Source organism: Glandiceps talaboti, chromosome 11, assembly GCF_964340395.1.
Source record: "Glandiceps talaboti chromosome 11, keGlaTala1.1, whole genome shotgun sequence".
Taxonomy (NCBI): Eukaryota; Metazoa; Hemichordata; class Enteropneusta; family Spengelidae; genus Glandiceps; species Glandiceps talaboti.
The window spans coordinates 13,800,683-13,824,638 of NC_135559.1; the positions used below are offsets into that span (position 1 = coordinate 13,800,683).

At 35.9% G+C, this 23,956-nt stretch overlaps 1 protein-coding gene across 1 annotated transcript in view; it reads left to right on the forward strand.

Annotated features, from left to right (window-relative positions):
• Nucleotides 1-15,931, forward strand: part of LOC144442373 (myosin-VIIa-like) — a 69,041-nt gene extending 53,110 nt beyond the window's left edge. The window contains exons 30-44 of the mRNA XM_078131701.1: nt 222-466; nt 2,720-2,889; nt 3,728-3,912; nt 4,608-4,738; nt 5,586-5,740; nt 6,667-6,820; nt 7,147-7,405; nt 7,752-7,866; nt 8,260-8,346; nt 9,311-9,417; nt 10,187-10,305; nt 10,497-10,563; nt 10,927-11,043; nt 12,550-12,753; nt 13,368-15,931. Of these exons, the coding sequence (XP_077987827.1) occupies nt 222-466; nt 2,720-2,889; nt 3,728-3,912; nt 4,608-4,738; nt 5,586-5,740; nt 6,667-6,820; nt 7,147-7,405; nt 7,752-7,866; nt 8,260-8,346; nt 9,311-9,417; nt 10,187-10,305; nt 10,497-10,563; nt 10,927-11,043; nt 12,550-12,753; nt 13,368-13,454 (2,202 nt within the window). The 3' untranslated portion in view covers nt 13,455-15,931. The remainder of the gene's footprint in view (nt 1-221; nt 467-2,719; nt 2,890-3,727; nt 3,913-4,607; nt 4,739-5,585; nt 5,741-6,666; nt 6,821-7,146; nt 7,406-7,751; nt 7,867-8,259; nt 8,347-9,310; nt 9,418-10,186; nt 10,306-10,496; nt 10,564-10,926; nt 11,044-12,549; nt 12,754-13,367) is intronic.
• The last annotated feature ends 8,025 nt before the right edge of the window (nt 15,932-23,956 follow it).

The following is a 23,956-nucleotide window of genomic DNA, read 5'->3' on the forward strand; positions in this document are numbered from 1 at the left end:
TGTACGTACAATACTAAACATTTTACATATTTATTATGATTTTGCAATTTATGGAGTTACAAACAAGGACTTGGCATGTGTTTTTTTCACATAAATTTTTCAAGTAGGAAGCCATGATAAAATGGTTTTATAAATTAAAAATCCAAAATAAATAAATGACCAATCCTCGTCCATATGACCACTTTTATGTCTACTTATAATTGGTGTGATTTCATTTATAGAGTTACTATGTCAAAGAAGGAGTAGAGAAGTTGAAGGTCAAGGAGGATGTCGTCAACTATGCCAGGTTCAAGTGGCCTCTGCTGTTCTCTAGATTTTATGAAGCATACAAGTTTTCCGGACCAAGCCTTCCAAAGAATGATGTGATTATTGCTGTCAACTGGACTGGTGTCTACGTCGTGGATGACCAAGAACAAGTCTTGTTAGAGCTTACCTTCCCAGAAATCACACAAGTTTCAAGTAGCAGGTAAGATCAGTGTCAGGTTCTAAAGTTTTTTAAAAATCTGTAAAAAAAAAAAAAAAAAAAAAAAAAAGAAGAAGAGAAAAAAAAAGAGTTGCTTTACCCTGGTGGTAGAACCTAGCACATAATCACAATATTTCTAATAAGACTTTTTAGATGAATAACACCCTATTGTGAGATATGTTGGCACTATTATTTTATCAAGTTTCAAGTAGCAGGTAAGATAGATATTGCAGTGTAAACTTTCCAGTTGTACTACATTTGTTAAGGAAGTACATCACATTATTCAATATAACTTTTGCAGAGATTTCCCTATCTTATACCATAATTTTGTTGAGAAACCCTGCTAAAATACGTAGGGAACGTAGATAGATTTTATATTCTAGACAGTCTGTCCTTAACAAAATAATGTACTTGTACATGTAGTAGAGTGAAAACAAATCAATCAATACTACTGAATAGGCAATTGCAGACTGCAAACAGGAAATTGAGAATACAGCGCCCTCACTCAAATTAAGGGTATCATCACCTCATAGTACCATTTCTTAAGAGCTTTGTCCCTTGGTATTCTGTAGAAATGTAAATCAGGGATGTTTTTCAAATTGTTCAGACATTGAGGAAAGCAGCAGTGCTCTATGATTAATCATGCAAGTAACCTATACCATGTATACCCCCAAGGTACACACAGACAGGAAGTAGAGCGCCACCATGGCAAATTTTGGAAAGGCCTATTCTAAAATGATTTGTGTACGTGTATGATAGCTAGTTGTTTATCTGACCTTACAGTGATAAAGTCACCAGCTGTTACATATGTTGTAGGATTAGTATGGACCTAGGTATTGTTACCAGTTATCCATAGTAACAGTCTGTGAAAGCATGCACTGTTTGAATCAGCAGTTTTACTAGATTAGTCACAGAATTTAAATGAGATATAGTCAATATATATATGAATGTGAAAGACCAGTGGGTATAGCTTTGTTTATAAGCAGGCTACAGACGGGTTTATAGACATATGTGTAACACATTTTCTGAAAACTTCAACAGTTTGAAGAGTGGATGTAGGTAATGTAGTGTATACATATATACAATGAGTAACACTGAAGTAAAGCACTTTCTCTATGTACTACACTCATTTATAGCATTCATATCAAGTGTAAAAGTATACTGTTTCAATTGGTTTATTTACAAGCCTAGCATGTGGCCTTTTTAATGTTGTCAATTAGCAAATGAAAAAGTATACTTTTACACTTGATATGGATGCTATAAATGATTGTGGTGCATACAGAAAACACTTTACTTTGGTGTTATGGGTTGTACTTGATATGGATGCTATAAATGATTGTGGTACATACAGAAAACACTTTACTTTGGTGTTATGGGTTGTATAAATGTGAAAGGACAGTCGGTATACCTTTGTTTATAAGCAGGCTACAGACAGGTATATAGACATACGTGTTAGTTTTAGCATCTCTGTTCTCTGAATCAGCAATTTAAATACATATAGCGTGATGAGTGACAGGAGGTCTAGATGAACTAGTGTTTACATGCATATAATGTGAAAGGAAATTGGGTGAATGACGGAGGATTTAGATGACGTGGAATGAATACATATACATTAATATGAAAGACCAGCATAGCTCTGTTCAGGACTTAGTATGTAGATGTACATACAATTCATGGCGACTCTGTTGTTGTTGATAATGATATGAACATCTTTAGACCACGTTTACAGTAATCTGGCAACGCTAATGTTTTTTTATTTATTGTTTGATAAACTACAGGTACATGTATTGATATGATAAATCAGAAAATACATTTACAATGTACATTAGCTATGTTGTCAGTATCATATTACTACTACACTTACACTACACAAACACGGTCAGTTCTTTTAGAAATGTTCACATCGAGATTGGTTTGAAATAAGTCTATTGCTCAAAGTAAAATGAATTTATAATGGTATAATATTCAGTAATATTCAGTGCCATGTTTATAAATAATCATTTAGCTTCTATGCTATAAAATGGTCTGTTTTAGCCTGTGTGGTTTCTAATGAAAGACCACACTTCTCAATGTTTGTCAAAAATGATAAAAACTTGGTTTTCTTTACAATAGTAATGAGGTAAAATGCTATTGTAGGTACTGAGAATAAGTCAATCTTGTAGTTCTATTTTGACCCTCTAGCATGAGATATTGTTACAGGTACGTATAATCACATTCAATTGTTGTGACGTTGTTGGTATTTTTGTTCTTCACCAGGACTGGCAGAGCACATGGTCAAAGCTTTACATTGCTAACAGTGAAGGGAGATGAGTATACATTCACATCGTCCAACGCTGAAGACATCAGAGATCTTGTCGTTGGTTTCCTTGAAGGTTTGAAAAAGAAATCACGATTTGTAGTAGCTTTACAAGACACACCAAATCATGGTAAGTTTAATTAGACCTCAATTTTTACAACTGCTGACATCAGAGCATGGATGAATGGAACTAGCTGTTACAAACAAGGAAAGTAAACAAACGAATTAGATTAAAAACACTTCACACAGCATGTTGGAACAGCAGAGGCTTGTATTACATTTCATGGTTTGATAAGAACAGTTTTATGGCCTCTTTATGTGTATATGAAATGCCAGGGGAACTTCAAATTTGTTTGTGAATGTGACCTATTAAAAGTATTATGTAAAGAGGCCATACAGCTGTTCTTATCAAATGATGAAATGTAATAGAAGTCTCTATACTGCCAACATGCTGTGCAAGTGTTATTAATCCAATTGAGTTTACTTTTACTATTTGTATCAGGTTCATTAGTCCAGGTCTGATGTGGCTAGTGTACATTTCACATTATCTAGTGGAGATGTAAACACAGATAAGTAATGATGTTGATTATCATGAAAAAAGCAAACAATTGAAACCATTTAAATCATCAAGTCAATGTAATCTTTCAGCTAAAGCCAGTTTCTATTGCACTGTGAAAGAATAGCAATGCTTATCAGTGTTCAGTGTGATTGGGCAAAGGATCCTGCTGTGTTTGTTGTGTCTCTGTTATTGTTAGTCTAGAGTTGAAATTTCTCCAGCTCTGTGTCAAAAGACGTGATGTCCCATGAATGAAACTCCAAGGTAACGCAGATTGCAACATAATAAAATAAGCCGTTTTTCAATCACATGTTTGACAACCGTTGTTGCTAGGCATATTTGCATAACTCGCGACATCTGCAACAAGACTTAAAATCCCTTTTTGTGATCGATGTTTTGTATCCCATTACAGAACAAGGTTCATCATTCCTAAACTTCCAGAAAGGTGATTTAATCATCTTGGGACAAGAAAATGGTGACTCTGTCATGAACAGTTGGTGTTACGGTGAAAACGAAAGGACTGGTAAGAAGGGAGACTTTGCTGCTGAATGTGTTTATGTTCTACCAACAATCACAAAACCACCACCTGAGATAGTGGTAAGTGGGACCTCAAAGCCTTGAGTAGTATGTGTGCAGTTTTCTCAAACTTCTAAACATATTACTCTGCTAATTGAGCCTTCGGTTTACTTTGGGTTTGGTTGATAGTGGTTCCTCTGTTGTGTGATTCTAATCACCCTGTGATCAAGAAAGTGTAAACATTGGAAGTCCCAAAACAGCAAAGCAAGTTAATGGCGCTCATTCAATAAAACTCTGTTGACACCTCCCTACTGAGACTATAATTAAACCATCCATTCAATAGCTTATCACTGTTGTATCAACATATAGTGACAATAGATTTAGTTTGTGTCTGTCTTAGTAAACCAAAGGCTTAATTACCAGAGTAATATATGATACGATGGATATGATGTTACTTCGACGTGCGGTGGTATTTTTGAAGGACAGTACTGCTGATCCTAATGATATCACTTGAGAAATCAACTGATCCAACAACAAAATCTCTTAAATTTAACTTTTCACAAACTAATTTGATTTAAATATTCTTTCCAACTACTTATATTTCACTATAAAAACAAGGTTCCAATCAATGTATTCTTACAAAAATTTGAAGTTGAATTTCCTAGTATGTATACTCCCAACCATCTTGCATGTCAGTAATACCCCCTAAGTTTGTGCAGAATACATACCTTCATATTGTAGCCTCCTAACTTAGTGTAAATTTGTCTCCATGCCAGGCCTTGTTTACAATTCAGCCAAGTAGCATGACAGATAGAATGATGAGTGCGACAGAGATGGCAATGCAGCAAGAAACAGAACCAATGGAGAAACCACATACCTTAGAACAATTCTCAATAGATCACTTTAGGTAAGTCAAATTTTACCTGGCAGAACTTAATGACTGTACATAACTTATGTATCACCAAATGTTACCTTTCTCTGATATGGTAAAACTTAATTCTAAGGAAATATAATGTCTAGCACATGTAGTCTCTAGTTCTCTTTTTACAGAACCATCGTTTCATTAGAAGTGTAGTCTTAGAACTGTGTATATATTACAGCCTGCAAAAAAACACTGATGTGTTTCCCTGCTCATGGTAAGCAGGAATGAGACAAGTTTCATGCAAAGGTATATTTAATGTCAGTAACTTATCAGAGTATAAACACCTGGCTCTCCAGTTTTTTATAGCCCTTGAAAAAGACTTTCTGTGCTCAGTCGAAACGTCGAGATTCAAATAAAGTAGAAGTTTTAACCAGACTTGGACTTGTCCTTTTATTCAAACTCAAGTATAAACACCCTCGGAGCAAGGATCCCATAACTCTGTTTACTGATAGAATACTACATGTTATAACAATGGAGTACTACTGTTAGTGTTACATTATAACTTCCACAGATATAAATAAACTCTGAGAAAAGCGTCGCCCGAACCTACATCCATTGTTGTAATGTTGTTTATACCTAATTTTGTCATTGCATGAAATCTTTCCTCAGCTCACTTCATAGCAAACACCAAGGTGTTTTTTTTCATGGGTTGCATATATAAATGCTGATCTTACTGACATGCTATTGTAGTAGATATCTAACATGATATAAACGTAACTGTATCAATAGTCCCATTTCCATTCAACTGGATGACAATCTGTTCAGGTTGAGTGATTTTTGACTGTGTAGTCATAGAACACAGACAAAGACGTATATTTTTTTACATTAACAGAACTCCGCCCAAGAAGACACTGACAGCCACCTTATCAAAGAGAAGAGGTAAAGACACACTGTGGAGTTATACTAAGGAACCGATTAGACAACCACTGCTTAAGAAGTTACTCAGTAGTGATGAATTAGCACAAGAAGCTGTCTTAGCTTTCTTAGATATCCTTTCAAAGTATTTTACTTTACAGCTGCTGACGTGGAAGGAAATTGACAAACGGAACATGTTGCAAACAGGGAAAGTAAACAAATGAACTGGATCACTTAAAGCACAGCATGTTGGAACAGCAGAGACTTGTATTACATTTCATAGTTTGATAAGAACAGTTTTATGGTATGACCTCTTTATATGTGTACATGAAATGTCAGGGAAACTTTAAATTTGTTTGTGATGTGAAGTATAATGTAAAAAGGCTATACAACTGTTTTTATCAAATGATGGGATATGTGTCTGTATTTCCAACATACTGTGCCATATGCTATTAATCCAATTCAGTTGCTTACTTTCCCTGTTTGTAACAGGTTCCGTTAATGCTTCAGTGTCCACAGTTGTAGTTATGATTTAACTTAAATCTCGAACTAAATCTTCGAGGAACGGAATTCCATTTCAGCAGTTGCAACAGTTTCAGAGAAGTACCATGCACTTACAGTGATGAGCATGAAGTAAATACACAAGGGCTGTGTAGTTGGCCAGTTCTGAGTGTTTTGTACCCGTCACTTTTGTCCAAATACATGTTTTGTCCCCTAGGTTCTGTCCCTAGGTTCTGTTTTTCCTTGTCATCACTATAGTCAGTACAACTGACATGAACAAATTCTAACTTTTAACTCCAATGTTTTCAAGCAGTAGAACTTCATAAGATTTTGTTCCATAATTGGTTAATTTGTATGTATTGCACTGGATTTTTACCGTATTTCAACACCGCAACAACAACATCGAGACGGATCAATGTTGTCTTGACCCGTAATGTAAATTCTGTATTTTCTGTTTAAACTCGTTAAACCTGGCTTCTGCATGGTATGATATTACATGTAGTTTGATGTATTGTTTATTTTTCTTGAAAAGAATTCTTTTCTTAACTTGATCTTACCTCTCATGAAATATATGGGTGATTATCCATCAAGGAGAACTCGTAGTGGTAATGAACTCACTGATCAAATATTTGAAGCTGCCCTAAAACATGAACCACTTAGAGATGAAATCTACTGTCAAATCATCAAGCAGCTTACAGGAAACAGAATAAGGTTTGTAAAACGCTCTGTGATTGGTTAGTCATTGAATCATTTCTCAGTTACCAGTTTATCTGATAGGTTGTAGTTATCAAAGTATCCAGTTGATCAGCCAATTATCAAGTAGCTTACAGGAAAGAGTTTTGTGTAACAGCTATTCTGATTGGTTGCAGCCATCAACTTGTTCACTCTGTACATCAGACAATAATTCATGCATAAAGGACTACATAACAGAATATGTGATTGGTAACTGTACTGCTGTATTGTAGTATTTTAACCCACTAGAGGGCGCTATTTATCTAAAAGGTTTTAACCCCAAGTTGATGTGTTGTTATTTACAGACTTAGTGAGGAGAGAGGCTGGGAACTTGTGTGGCTTGTCACTGGTATCTTTGCCTGCAGTCAGACACTCCTTCCAGACGTGACCAAAATTCTACGATCAAGACGACACCAGCTTGCCGTAGATTGTCAACAACGGTTACAAAAAACAATCCGGAATGGTCAGCGGAAATATCCACCTCATTTGGTGGAAGTGGAAGCTATCCAACATAAAACAACACAGATATTCCATAAAGTCTACTTTCCTGATGATACTGATGAGGTATGTAGTAAGATCAAGTAAACTAAGGTGTCAATAATAGATACTATAACTTTGGTTAAGTTAGGGGGTCTGACCTCATTCAGTTAAATCTCTGCTGTATGGTCATCTGAAAACTGATTAAGGTGTATGTAACAGTCCATCTGATTGGTTTTAAGATGTATGTAACAGTCTAATCTGAGTGGTTAGATATTATGTTTCTTGTTCAGAAATTTGCTTTGTTGAATTCATTGAATGTGACACTGAAGATGATATATGTGAGTTTGCTGGAGTTTTTTATCACCAGAACTTTCCAATCGTAAAATGTTTTATTCTTCAGTGCACTTTATTACAAATGTTCTCTTTTCAGGCATTTGAAGTTGACTCAGGTACAAGAGCAAAAGACTTCTGTCAGAATATAGCCACACGTCTTAGATTGAAGTCTTCAGAAGGGTTTAGTTTATTTGTCAAGATTGCTGATAAAGGTTAGTATATAAATAGTGTATCTCAAATATATGAATTAAGTTATGTGATTGAAACCCAAAATATTATGATTATGAATGTTAATTAGCTTTTCCTACAAATGTCACAGCAAGAGGGCACTGTTCATAATCTTGGCTCCATTGTTTAGATGAGTGCTTGAGGGCGCTGTTCATGATCTTGAATTTGTCGACTAGTCAGACCACAGCTTGAGGGCACTGTTCATGATCTTTGATTCGTCCTCCACTGTTCAGACCCCAGCTTGAGGGCGCTGTAGATAATGTTGGAATTTGTCCACCATTTAGATCACTGCTTGAGGGCGCTGTTTATAATCCTGGATTTGTCATCCATTATTTAGACCATTGCTTGAAACTTCTGTTCATTTTATTTGTTTTCAGTTATCAGCGTACCAGAGGGAGATTTCTTCTTTGATTTTGTCAGACATTTGACAGATTGGATTAGGAAGGCCAGACCAAGTAGAGATGGTAAGTCTATCAAAATTAGCTGTGACGAAAGTGTGGCGTCAGAAGGGGTGGGGGCATAACAATAAGAGATAGTGTCAATAAGGGAAGGGGAGGGGGCAAAGGGAAATACTGACAACTCTTATTTTATTTTGTGACATTCTGGCTATCCTAGTTAAGAAATTATGGTTACAATAATGACAGTGATAGCAAATGAGTGAATATGAATGTGAATATGAGGACGATGGCAGTGGTAAAGAATGTGTGAATACGAATGTGAATATGAGGATGATGACAGTGATAGCAAATGAGTGAATATGAATATGAGGATAATGCTTGCAATGATAATTTAGTATAACTAGAATAAAGTTTGTTGTGATAATTCATATTCATGGACATAATCATACCCATGAAAATTCCTACTCACAAGTCGAAAACATTTCTTGGAAGCAAATCTCAAATTTTCGCTGATGTCTCAACAGCATCATCAGGGGTGTACTTCAATTGATATTTACTTCCAAGAACTGTTTTGACTCTTTGAGTAGAAATTTTAATTCGTAACTCAAAGTATGATATTGGTATATAAAGGGGAACACTACTCCAGAAAATAAAGGTATTTCTATAAACTTTAGGTTCTGGAGAGTCATTTCATAATTTTACATCACATAAATTTCACTCGGTTGCCAAGAAACACCAAATTGAAACTCTTTTCAGCTCTGTTGTTCTTTGAGTTGTGGGTCTTAGTAGGCATACATATTTATTAGACGCACTCTGAATATTCATGATTCCTAAGTGCTTATTACCTTAAGATAAATAGTCATGAATATTCATTGTTCATCTAATTCAAATGAACAACTGAGTGATTATCCTGAAAGATCTAGCCGTTTGACATCCAGATGCTTACTTGGTTACATAGCAGACCAACGGCTGGATCTTTCTGACTATGGAATGATGTCCTCCACTTTACAATAATTCAATTTGGTTACAGGTACCATGCCAGTTTTAACATACCAAGTGTTTTTTATGAAGAAATTGTGGACAAACACAGTACCAGGCAAAGACCCCAACGCTGACTGTATATTCCACTATCACCAGGTATGCAAACTTATGCCAACACAAAACTGTTTTCTTCTTATGAAACTTCATCTCTTCGAATCAAAGTCTAATTTTGTCCCCATCACAAAATTGAAAATTGTTACCCTGAAATTTTTGGCAGAATACTTCAGTCTTTGTCAACAGATTAACCAACTACTCAAAATTGTATCAAGTCAGTCACATAGGGTTGTAGTCTATTGATGGATATAAGTACATTCATTATCATTAGCAAGTATTCTGAGCCTATTAGTTGAACCTTTGGTTTTCTAAGATAGACACAAACTAAAACTATTGTCACAACATGTTGATACAACAGTGATAAGCTATTGAATGGATGTTGGTTTAATTATAGTCTCAGTAGGGAAGTGTCTCTGAAAGCTAGTTTATTTAGAGTTCCATAAACTTGCAGTGCTGTTTTGGGACTTCCAATGTTTACAATATCTTGATCACAGAGTGATTAGAATCACACAACAATGGCGCTGCTATCACGCACTTGTGTAATCTACCACATTGAAGGACAATAGATTTATTTTGCGTCTATCTTAGTAAACTGACCAGAGTCATATGTACATAACATGATTTATCAAACATTTAGTTCTAATATGTTTCATTTTTGAAAAGCAGTTCATACAGATGGTAGAATTCCATCCTGTGAAATCTTCAATTGTTCCATCAATGTCAAAGCATTATGTCAGATGTGATGGTTTCTGTGACAACACCAGGTATCATTACCATGGCAACAACTCATTAAACTGTTCTTTGTTTTCAGGAGCTTCCTAAACTTCTCCGGGGTTACCACAAATGTACTAAGGAAGAAGCCACACAATTAGCAGCACTACAGTACAGAGTCCGATTTGGTGACGACAAATCAGAGTTCCCTAATATTCCGTAAGTGTTGTATTTATGATTAGTACTTTATTATCCCTCACAGGGAAACTTCTTTTGGAGCAACACAGAAAAACATACATATATACACAGTAAATACACAAGTACAAAAGTAATGTCTATTGAATCTATGAATATTGACTTGACTGTAGAGTACTTACTTGTATGTATTTCCCTATTTTTTCATTCTACAGTAAAATGTTACGAGAGTTACTTCCAGGAGATCTCATCAAGACACAATCACAGGATGATTGGAAGAGAGTAAGTCTCCATTTTTTGACACTCTTCACTTCCCCTGTACCCCTTCACTTCACTACAAATGAGCCCCCAACTCACATGCACTCAGCCAGTCCGATACACACACACACACACACACACACACACACACACACAGTCTCTTTCTCTCTCTCTCTCTCTCTCTCTCTCTCTCTCTCTCTCTCTCTCTCTCTCTCTCTCTCTCTCTCTCTCTCTCTCTCTCTCTATGCACAGTCTCATGCAAACTCTCTCACACACACACACACACACATCAACACTTTCTTCCTTCCAGAAATATTCATATTATTTCTATAACTTGAATTTATGATAAAAGACACTTTCACTTATATTTTGTATTCTATTGCGTAGGCCATAATTGCTGTCTACAACAAACATTCTGGCAAAACAAGAGATGAAGCCAAGATTGCCTTCCTTAAAATCATCTATAGGTGGCCTACCTTTGGATCAGCTTTCTTTGAAGTCAGGGTAAGTGTCTCCTTGTTTGATTGGCTGAAATACTACTCCAAGTTTTCAATTGTCCAATGACATAGTTGATAACATCATGTTTATGGGTAATCATATCATATTTACATGTACATGCTGCAAGTAGTTTCTCATTTCATGTTAACCAATCAGATGAGCTGACTTTGCCTCTATGGAATAGGCAGATGTGTTCTGCATCATGTCATTTGATTGGATACATATTTTCAATTAACCAATCAAGCTTCAAATATTTTTCTCAGCAACCAATCATATAGTCCGTTATACCTGTCACAGTTAGCACTAATCTGTCACATTAAACTTGATTGGGTGAAAGGTTTTTCTTTTAAACATAACATCTGAAGTTCTAACGAGTGTATCTGTCTGAAAACTTCATTGCTAAGAAAAAAATCAACAAATGCGTCCTTTCCTAAAGAAGTGGACACCCTTGATAACATTTAGACTGAGCAAGTAAGAATAACTGCAATTCTTGTTATTTTCTCTGTAGTTAAAATCTGAAATGTAAAATGTTAAGAGAACTTGCTTATCAACTTATCAATTTCATAAAATGCAAATAATGTCATCCATTTTCATATATGCTAACTTAACTATCATATTATCTCTCTTCTCAATTTCTTGATCACTTTTAGGCTGTGAGTATCACATCTTAGTTCATTTTCATGAGTTTATGTTCATCTGTTTCTTTCCCCATAAGCCATTCCAGTCAGCGTTTTCCCCTTGTATGTCACTCTTGTCCAGTGTCTATGTATAGACTTCACCACTGATGATCTGTGAAATCTAGTTACTATTTTGACGTAATTTTACATAATTGAGATCATCCTGTGTTTATTTTGTGTCTGCTAAATAATTGAGTACTGTGTACTTCAGTGAAATATGTGGACCATTATGAATAAAGAAGACTATTGGAAGTATGCTATACAAGTAGCCGTTATGTTAGGTGGTCTAATCCTAATGCTTATCCCATATTACCACCCAACTCTACACTCCCTAGCTTGATGGCAATTATATATTTATGTTGGTGGATTGAACTATGTGTCTATCCCAGGCTTACCCAAATCTAAACTCCCTAGCTCAATGGCAATTATATATTTATGTTTGGTGGTCTAACCCTGTTATGTGTCTATCCCAAAGTCTTACCCAAATCTAAACTCCCTAGCTCAATGGCAATTATATGTTTGTCAGGTGGTCTAACCCTGTGGCTATCCGAAAATAGTACCCAAATCTAAACTCCCTAGCTCAATGGCAATTATATATTTATGTTTGGTGGTCTAACCCTGTGCCTATCCAAAAATTGTACCCAAATCTAAACTCCCTAGCTCAATGGCAATTATATATTTATGTTTGGTGGAGTCTTTTAGAAAGGCTTTGTGTTGGAACACATCTGAAAAAACATCTAAGTTTTATACAATGTACTCTGAACCCAAATATCAATACTTATATCATATTTCCATCCCTCTCTCATTAAATGCCATTATTTTTTTGTTCTGACAGCAAACCACTGAGCCCAGCTTCCCAGAGATCCTACTGATTGCTATCAACAAATTAGGAGTGAATTTGATAGATCCACGGAGTAAAGAGACACTGGCTACCTACCCATTCACTAAGATCTCTAACTGGAGTAGTGGTAACACATACTTCCATATGACCATTGGAAATCTGGTCAAGGGCAGCAAATTACTGTGTGAAACATCTTTGGTGAGTAAAAAACGTCAGAAATATGTCATTCGTGAGTAAAGATGAATAGCACTCTAGATTAACTTGTTTCTGAGGGTATTGATGGGGTTATTACTACACAAATGTATGTAAAAGAACCTGAGTTCCAAAAATTAAAAAGAATTGACGATGGAGACAGCTGACCTGTGTTAGTATGTATAGCATTCAATTCACATTACAATGAAACAAGCTGAAAGGGCACTTTTTAAAGTATGCTACAGTACTCAGCCAGTCACTTCCAGATGATAACATACTCCTAAATAGCGCCACCATTGGTCAAACTGTGCAATCTTTTGTTTTTTTCCCCATTAATGGGAATATACCATACGAGGAGGCATGTACGTGTAGAACTTACAGCAACCCTAGTGTTCCCTCAAGTATGAACTTTCAAAGACATAAACAAACTGATGAAAGTTTTAGCATCTTCAAAGGCAGTTTTAATTGTCAACCGCTGATAAAATGATGTTCTGATTACGGGCATCTCTAAATGATAACTGATTAGTTGTATTAGAAGTAAGATGTTTGTTGGAAAGAAACAATGGACATGACATGATTCTTCACCTGCTAATGAATTGTTTGTTTGTTTTTGTTACCAGGGTTACAAGATGGATGATTTGTTGACGTCCTACATCAGTCTTATGTTGACCACAATGAATAAACAGAGACCGATGAGGAAAACGTAGAGTACCGGCACAACTATCAGATTTAAGAACGGACTTCAAACATTACCACAGAAAGTCAACTATCAATATTCTAGGGAAAATCAATTATATTACTATGGAAAGTCAGATATCAGCAAATGTAGTAAACATCAAACATATACTACTGTGGAAAGTGAACTATCAGTAATCTAGTGGACGTCAAATATATTACCATGGAAAGTGAACTTTCAGCAATTTAGTGGACATCAAATATATTACCATGGAACTATCAATAATTTAGTGGACGTCAAATATATTACCACGGAAAGTGAACTATCAGCAATCTAAGATAGACACAAACTAAATCTATTATAGTTACATATTGTAAATTACACAAGTGGATGATATTGATTACTTTGTTTTTATTTATACCGTGTAATTAAGATAGTGCAAACACTTAAAGTCTTTGAAAATGTACGTTAGAACCGTATGAAAATCTGTAAAAAAAATAAAACCATACTCCGAATTGAAAAAACTCGCTATCTGAGACACCATCCTTCTATGAGTGTAATTACTTCATTAGCATATATTAACCTAAAACTAAAACATTTAATTTGTGTCTGTTTTAGCTATTTTTATTTGCGATCGCTTCGCGTGACATGTTCAAAACAGATAGCAAACGTTATTCACATCACAAAGTATGAATTTATCCATTAATGTGTTTATCATGCTCGGTAAAATAAATCCACTTTACTCCAAATAACAAGGGTATACTTTGTTTTCAAATTGTCAATTTTGATTTTCTGTTTATTTATATTTTGAAATTATACTTTTGGGTTCAGGAAATTTATACTCTTACCCTATTTTCGATTTAATATTTTGGGTTAAAATGTTATTAATAAGGTATACAAATCAGTTTTGGTGGAATATTTGATGGAATGATAATCATATTTTTCTTTCTTTGTTGTGAGGACACAACCGGAGTGTAAGTTTTTTTCCGAAGTCGAATCTATCACTGATTAAGGCATCTAGAGAAATATGTTGTCTTGTGGAAAAATTTATTGACATTGAGAATGTAGATGAAGGCAGCAGTTATGCAAGAAATATATCATTGATATAAATATAAAGGCTAGATTTTATACATTAGAATGTCAATAAAATCATGCATACAGAGGGTGAAATTTTGTTGAATTATCGCATAACGAAGTTGTCGTTTTTCAAAAAGATGACTGCCGCAGTACACCGGCAATGTTTCTTTTGAAGGATACATTATCACAAATTACTACATGAGTCTACAAAGTAGATTTAATACATTGTCACAAATTGTTTCAAAGTAGCAAGATTTGCTACTCACTGATTGGCTATTCATTATCCAATCAGAAACTTGCATGCATGGCAACTTTTGACTTTTAACCTTTGAACCAAAATGGTGGTCATGCATAGAATATTGAAGAGTCTAAAAAATATTTTTACTACATTATTATGAGATTGGTATGTATATCTTGATATTGTATTCAGCTGATGACATATTTGTATATTTAGGCGTGTCATACAAATTTATTTGAAAATATTGGCTATAAATTATTCACCGTTTTGTCCCCCATCGAATCGTAATATGCAAATGAACATCTGGTATGTTTGTGAACTTTAGCTGAGGGTGTGTAGATAGTAGTGCAAGACATTGATAATTTTGTAGTTTACTATTTAACTGTTGTTTGATGATGTTTGTTGAGTGTGTGTATTTGCAATGAAAAGATGGACAAGATATGTCTTCAAAAGCTTACATTTTTTTTCTGTGAAATTAAACTGCTAACAGACACCTTCGATTTGTACCCTTTGAAAATACCCAACACAAACAATATCATCAGTATACAAGTGACAGCTATCATCCCTACAACATAGTGGTAGCACCCAATGTAAAAACCCCCAACAATGTAGTGGTATCACCCAATATGCAAATTTTGACAGTGTTAGGTTTTGATTAATACGATGTGTCTTCGCTATTTATTTTCTGTGTAATTTGTGTTTTTAGGAAAAAATGGGTGGAAATAGAGTCTTGCTAGATTCTGAAAAAAAAGCTGAGAATTCTGACTCCAAAAACTGATAAAACACTCAAATAAAATAAAGTCTGACTATGAGAAACTAATGAACTATTCAACTTTAATTTTAAAAAATAATCCCATCCATGCTCAGAAAATGTGTCTTGTTCATGTCAGAGCTCAGCAAAATCTGTAGTAAAATAAATAAATAAATAAATAAATAACTTGGGATGCTATTTTTGTACCTAAATATGAAGAATTTGTGTGTATATTTTCGGGTAGTTATTAACATATCAAAATAGTTCTTTATTTCTTCGTCTTTTTTTTCTCTGGAAGATAAACAAGAGTGATAGATGCATAGGCATGAAAAAACTCTTATTTACATTTGTCTCTTTTCTGTAACTCTGAAAAAATGGTTTTCCATTGTAATAATTTTAGTGTTTTTTTTTCAAAAGAACATTTATTTGCATAATAAATAAAGCATATTCCAATGACAAGTGAGTTTAGCTGTGTGGGTTTGTTTTTTTGTTTTTAGAACCAAATGGCTATTGCACTGTAAGCTGAAAATATTGCAGTTCTCTCTTGCAATTTCGTGTACAAGCAACACATGTAGGTGCAAGAAACAAAATACCTTATTGTCGTGTATTTTCCAGGAGGAACTCTTTTAGTAGTTTTCATTGATGTCCAGTCTCCACTGTTTTGCCATATTTGACGAACGTGAACGTGATTCAAAGGATATGAGCCATTACTTCTATTGGCCGCCACTCTCTCAACCTGTCCATCAACACATGTATGCCCTCACGTGGAGACACATTACAAAAACGAAGTATGCTTGATTTCACTTTGCGACCGCAAGGGGGCGGGCTTCGATATACAGTTTCTCATTAACCCGGCTTGTGCCACTTTATAATTATGACCATTATAATTTCAATGTGCTTTAACATTGGAAACAACTTTTTAATCTCGTCGGCTTCAGTAAGTCTACTTCTCGCGAGTTCTCGTGATGTACGTGAGGATCATGATTCATTTTTAACCATTAAAAATAGCATATTGAGTTGATCATTTTCTCTCTAGTATTCAACAATATATTTTAAATATCTATTTTAAGTAACTCAATCGTTTTCTAAATAGCGTTGTAATTTAATTTGAAACCAGTGACGTCATACCCTGCAATATGACGTCAAGTCGCGGTAATTGAGCAACTAACAATTATCCCGACATTGATCACTTTGTTACATCATGGAAACTCATCACAGAATATTATTACTTTTCTGTTATTATACAACGAGTTAACATCTGGACTATCTAAGGGTGTTTATACAGAGGGAAATATGCCTATTATCACAATACACATACGCCTAAATTTCACACCCCTTCGATCTCGTTTTGGTTCACTATATTAAAACAAACGTACCGTGTTTCTTTACACATACAATAATACATTTCTTGAGGAGGTCGACAGAGTGACGATTAAGATGAAATACCACAGATAAGGAAAAGACCTTATTTATGAAAAGACATACACACATGTGTGCGTGCGTAGAGACAGACAGACAAACACGCACACGCGTACGTACACATACATACATACTTACATACATACATACATACATACATACATACATACATATATACATACATACATACATACATACATACATACATACATACACACAAACAAACAAACAAACAAACAAACAAACAAACAGACACACGTGTGTATGAAGTGCCTCTTTCCATCAGTTTACCGAAACATTGTAAAGACAGTCTAGCAATGACAGTGATGGTGAAATGACGTGTTTTTATATATGAAGGTATATAATTTAATTGGTTTATAAATCTCTATGGTTACATCCTATTATCAAATCATCACATCTTATCTGTTATATATTTCAACGATAAACTTTCAGATGTTGCAAATTCGTTTATTGCGGTCAGTGGATGTTGTAGAATAAAATACCATTTCGTTCTTTAAATTTCAATAAACAGGTAACTTTCAAATATTACTGTTACCATTTCATCCTCAGTTCTCAGTTGTAACATCACGCCATGGATTTCAACGCATGTGCAGTCAATTCGTTACGCTTGAAGTCGTACAAGAAATGACCATTCTTTATTAATAATGTGAATATATTAACATATTGCAACCGCCAACACGACGATACAATGGAATTTTGACCAAAAACATCAAAAGACGTGCTTGTAATTTTATGTTGTTACAAAAACATAACATAAATTCTAAACATCATGTCAGTTTATATATTCATATCGATCAATAATCCAGTTTTACATTTTTAATAACGTTATTCTTCAAACGTCATAAATAAACCGTTTTCTTTTTTTTTCATTACAACATAAAAGAAATCGACTGTCACTTAACGTTTCCCCACCCGTTACAGTGAAACACAACTAAGCGGAATCGTTGTTTCCAGAAATAGAACCATCAAATCGATTTTCATAATAATGATGTCTAATTTAGTTGCATGACACATATTGTTAATGGTACCATTTGTGTGTCGGACCAAATGGGGTAATTCTAGCGGAAAACTGGTTAATTTTAATGATGCGTTGAAAAAAGAAAGTAAAGAGTTGTGACATGCATGCTTCTCACAAAAAACGACATAGAAATGCAATCAAACCATATCATGGAGACAGGAAAGTAGAAGAAAGGGTTGCCATGTTAATGTTTATATTATGTACCCAACCCCTAATTATCTTGTAGTGTAGACTCAGACATTTCCCACCCCACACGTTCTAATTAGTTGACAGTGTTTTCATGAACAGGCAAATTACGTTTATTTTCCTTCTCTTTCAACATCTCTTTATTTTCTTATCCTCTGTACTTTCTTTTGCCTTTTTTTCTTTTGTTTTGTTTTGTTTTTTATTCTTTTCTGTTGTTGTGTTCTCTTTTCTGTCTCTTTCTTTCTTTCTTTCTTTCTTTTTATAGGAGTGAATAGTGTTAAAGGTGTTATTATATTACAATGTCTGTCTCTACATGACTTGGCGTTTGTTATTGAACAGAGTAAAATGAATTTGACCTTGTCAGGTTTTGGCCGACGGCGTCAATTTACCGGGGAAAAAAAGGATGTTCTAATAAGGTATACTATTATTCAAGTGTCTAAGATCGTCTTAGTACAAAATGTGTAATCATGGGTCTTAAGTGTCTGAGAGCATCTAAGAAGCACGATGATGGATCTCAACTTTTATTTTTCTTGTACGCTAATGTGAAAATGAATGGGAGGGGAAAGGTGACATAGAAGAGTGAATAAACATTGAGCTGGAGAATGGAATAGAAGGGAGTGGTGCGCTTGAAGCTTTCATACAAACTGACGGAATGAGTTTCATTAGCTCATTAGTCAGTGACCAAATTATGATTGGGAGAGTAAATCGTTTCAGTAAGACTTTGCTAACTTAGGCTGAGCTTCTCTCATTGTGTGGGCGTGTTTGAGTGATCATGCCTGACTTTGACTGCACGGCTCTGAATATTCAGTTACTATAGCCATATACAATAAAAACCTATCCCTTTCGAAAAAAAACTCTGCTAGAGGCGACGAATGCATTGTTTTGTCTTTGTTGAAATTTCCCAAGAGTTGACTCTCTCCACATGAAGATGTGTGATGTATTTTATGGCATTACACACAATCCACTCATGCTTGTTAAAATGGTATATCTCATTATTTCGATCAAGGACAGCGAAATAATTAATGAGCTGATTGAAACGTTTTCCATCACGTTGCGTAATCGCATTACAAATGTATTTGTAGTGTTCAGGCGTATATGCCAACAAGGACGGTTTGGCAATTAAAATGTGGTCTGAGGCAACTAAAACCAAGGACAACAAAACGAAACATTGTTGGAACACGAGCCATTGAAACATTCTCAATTATATGAAGGGTTTTTGTCTCATCACCGCCACACAGTGAAATGGTATTAATTCCCCTCACACGATTTTGGATCTGCGAATCGTTTAAGTTTGTGAAAATATGGACCAAGCACGCACGGGGCCGGGGGGTGGGGGTGGGGGGTCAAATAGAAGACGATGGGAAGATACAGTAAAAACAACTTCTGTCGTTGTCAAATCAAAATAATGTATTGTTATACAGTTGTCGTTTTTATGAATATTTCTGGAAAGAAACTGAATATTTATGATTTTTCCCAATGGTACCATGTGACAAAGATAGCGAGGGATGGAGGTACCTTATACTATGCCTATGTATGTAGGCAATAAACAACGCCTACACAGGTAATTACATACATTGTACAATTTGAAATTGATATATATCATTAAATCAACTTTAGACAGTGAAAACATTGTTGTTGTTGTTGTTGTTGTTGTTGTTGATGATGATGATGTTGTTGTTGTTGTTGTTGTTGTTGTTGTTGTTGTTGATGATGATGATGGTGGTGGTGGTGGTGGTGGTGATAGATAGATAGATAGATAGATAGATAGATAGATAGATAGATAGATAGATAGATAGATAGATAGATAGATAGATAGAGAGAGACTAGACGGACGGACAGACAGACAGACAGACAGACATACAGACAGACAGACAGACAGACAGACAGACAGACAGACAGACAGACAGACAGACAGACAGACTCGATAGATTGTTGTTTCCCCTTTGTGTTCGTTCAATATTTGATACGTACACTGCTGTTGGCAGTACCTTTGAACAAAACCTTGTTCTTTTCAAACATGATCAAATGGAGTTGCGAGCACTGTATCGACCGTACTCTAAAAACTTACTTCGACAACACACAAAATTGCTGTCGTTCCGCTAAAGTAATCGCCATTAACGCAACGATGTCATTATCAGAGTCACCGCTGTATCATTACTTTGTGTAATTCTAAAAACAAAGTGAACCAAAACAACAACAACAACAACAACAACAACAACAACAATTTGCTCCACGATCAACAAAAATGCTCAACAACAGTCTGAGAAACTGACATCATGACAGACTGGCGTAACCAACACTTACAGGGTTCCAGCACCCATTTACCATTCGTTACAGTATACTTTTGTGGTTTACACACCTTTTGGTGTTTTTTTAAACAGTGATTGTCTTTGGTCAACAAAAGTATAGTCGGTAGATTTTGAACAGGTTGTTAATTTTCCCCTCAGCATGATAAGTATCATTCAAGGACATGGGTGATAAGCAAATAATTGAAACACATAATTGAACACTTAAAACTTCTGTGAATGAACTAGGCGACAAATCGATCTTTTAGACTCAGTCTTTAAGTCCTTTTGACAACTCTTAGTATCTTAACTAAATCTTCTTTTTTCATCTTTTTTTTTTTTTTTTTTTTGGGGGGGGGGGGGGGTGATCCCGGACAGTACGTTTGATATTTTTTCAACGCGATCACTAGACAGATGTGGGATTCTCACGCATCTGTAGCCGCTGGTGTCGGCAATGAAATGAAAGCTGTAATGCGTAATCCATGTATTGCGGTCCTTTTCTGTTATTGTACACTTTCCCCAAGCCATTGAAGATTCTTTTAATCTTTTTCTGTCCAGGATTTACTAATCTTCAAACTGTTACATCATATACCTTAAAGGCTATGGGCGAGCAGCTGCAAATAATCAAATATCACGAGGCAATATCGGTGTACTCCGTAGAAAGCCGAACAGATCCGATTAGGTCAATGTGTACCTGTGGCCGTATCAAAGATTCTTCGGGCATCGAGTGACCTGAAAGACGCATCTAAAATTATAGTTCACCACTGGAAAACATTCTTCGAACGTCTGCAGGCCAAACTTAAAAATTACTTTGTGTTGTTTGTCCTATTCGACGTCTGAATGCAATGTTGACTTCTCAAAATAAGTATAACCGAAAGAGCGAAGTTACCGTGTCCATTATGTGGGTCAAATTTGTTATAGAAGAAGACACCTTTAGATTTAAGACAGAAATCTATAGCAAGAAAATTTCCGGAAAACGCCAATACCTCAGAGATCAATTGGTAAGGACGTTCCCTCCCCAAGTATGAGAGAGAGCGGAGAGAGAGAGAGAGAGAGAGAGAGAGAGAGAGAGAGAGAGAGAGAGAGAGAGAGAGAGAGAGAGAGAGAGAGAGAGAGAGAGAGAGAGAGAGAGCGATCAAGCTAGAGAGGGAGAGAGAGGGAAGAGAGAGAGAGAGAGAGAGAGAGAGAGAGAGAGAGAGAGAGAGAGAAAGAGAGAGAGAGAGAGAGAGAGAGAGAGAATTAGAAGAAAAAGAGGAAGCAAATAGTAACACAAACGTTTTTGATTTTGGCCAATTGATGTGACAGGTCAAACAAAGAAATTCATAAAAGATCCTAGTGTGGCCACCGGAAGATCTGTACGGCTTGGGAACTTGTCACTTTTGTTCATTCTTTGCGAGTAAATACCGCGTAAAGTTTTAAAACAGACAACCCTTTCCACAATTACTTCTCCGAGTTTCCAATTACATCTGTAAAAAACAACCAAACAAAAGATAAGAAAAGAAAAGAAAACGCAAGTGATTGGAAGAGAGAAAACAAAAAAAGACGAAAGCAAAGCAAAGTACTAAACTATGAAACAAGTACCTATATAAACCTTCAACACACAATCACATCGGTTGTGTCTATCTCTTGGGTACTGTTAAAATGGATGAGATTAAATTTGATTGATTGACTTGCTATCGCCTTCACCCCCACCCCCACCCCTCAACTCCTTCGACCTAAGTTCAATTTATGATAGATCATATCATCAACATCTTAACAATGAGATGTAACAATTCATACGTGGATGACAGCCTCCAAATATAACACACATACATTTCCCTTTTTTTAAAAAAAACCCTCAACATTGAATGACATCCACATTGCATTGGTCGTCTAATATGGATCTAATGTACTGCACAGTCTACGAGTATTCGAGCTGTATATACTAGGTTAGTCGAGAGGCATCGTCGTAAACCACAGCCTCTTTTACGGCATCGATCGTCCAAAACGCGCCGTCAATAATTTCGCAGTAAATAACAGCTCCAGATCTGATGTGAGGGGAATGGTCTAGAGGTTATCCATGGCTTTGAATGTGAAGATCTCATTCACATTCTAAGGGATCTTCAGATTCAAAAACCAACGGATAGCCTCTAGACTAGTGCTTAAGTTTGCCGGCTTTGAATTCATTCGAGCCCTGCAGAGTTTAAATTTGTTTCCCCTTAAATTTCAGGGGGTTGGTGTCAATTTAGATAGGGTGATGGAAATGCATAATGCACTTCATAATGTTCTTTATCTGACAACTGCACTTCAAAGGAGGTCAACAAAGAGGTTTTTAGTTCTGTTTAGCAAGAATGAATAACTTTCAAGATGGATTGGGTTCCATACGGATTTTGCAAAGGCGTCTCAGTGTGATCTCCAATATTATTGGTATCGGTTATAAGAGTAAAAGGGTGGGGGGGGGGATCACAGAGAGAGAGAGAGTAAAAAGTTGTAGTTGTTTTCGTGGTGTGGTAGTGATAGCAACAACGATGACAATGATAATGATCATGAACTTGGAAGTATCGACAATGATGATTATAGTGATAATGAACTCAAAAGTGGTGAGGTGATGGTGACGACGACGATGCTGCTGACAACGATGATGATGATGATGATGATGATGATGATGATGATGATGATGGTGATGATGATGATGATAAGTTGTAACTATGATCCCCCCCCCCCCTTACCCCTACCAGTGATGATATACCTGCCGACTTTGCATGTATGGTGAGAAGGGGGCGAAGCTTGGTTTTTAAGTTTACTCTGCAGACAGTATTAACTTCTTCGAGTCTCCTTCTCTATCTTCGTCCCTATTTTCATAACACGATACATGGTTGGGAACGTACGACCAGCATTCTGTTCCTTTAGTGGTCTGAGGGTCTACATACAGGGGATTTAGGACAGCCTTGTCGTTGTGCAAGCAATTTGACACATAGTTGTGATACATGGGTGGCATTGAAGCAACTGTAGATGTAATTAATGGATCAAATTTATGATAGCTCATGACCTGGCTTAAGACTCAACTGACAGAGAGTCTCTTTTCTTACTTCAAAAGGTCAGAATATTATCAGAAAGACTGTCACTGATTTACTGCAGGGGTAGCAGGATCCACCCCACGCAGTGTCTATTCATATGCAAATGAACCACCTCTCTAAGAAAGGTTCTTTCATTCCTATGGCCGACTTCTCCATTCAAAGGCGAGCAATGCTATTTGCTCGTTAAAAAAGAAAAAGAGAAAAAAAATCCGATGTACAAAGAAATGCCTTTTATTCGGTAGATATGTGGATTCCAGGGTCGACAGCAGGCCGACTTGGAGTATTTAAAAACGTTGAAAAAGCGGTTCTTAGTTCTTAAAAGACGTGGCCCATAGCACAAGGGGTTCTTTGTTCGTGACGTGGGGTATCTTAAAAAGGACCGACACGTTCCTCTCCCGTGCGGCGCACAGGTAACTACCACCGAGTCAATAGCTGTGCACCTCCACGATACTCTTTACATTCGAAACATGTCAAGGCGTGTT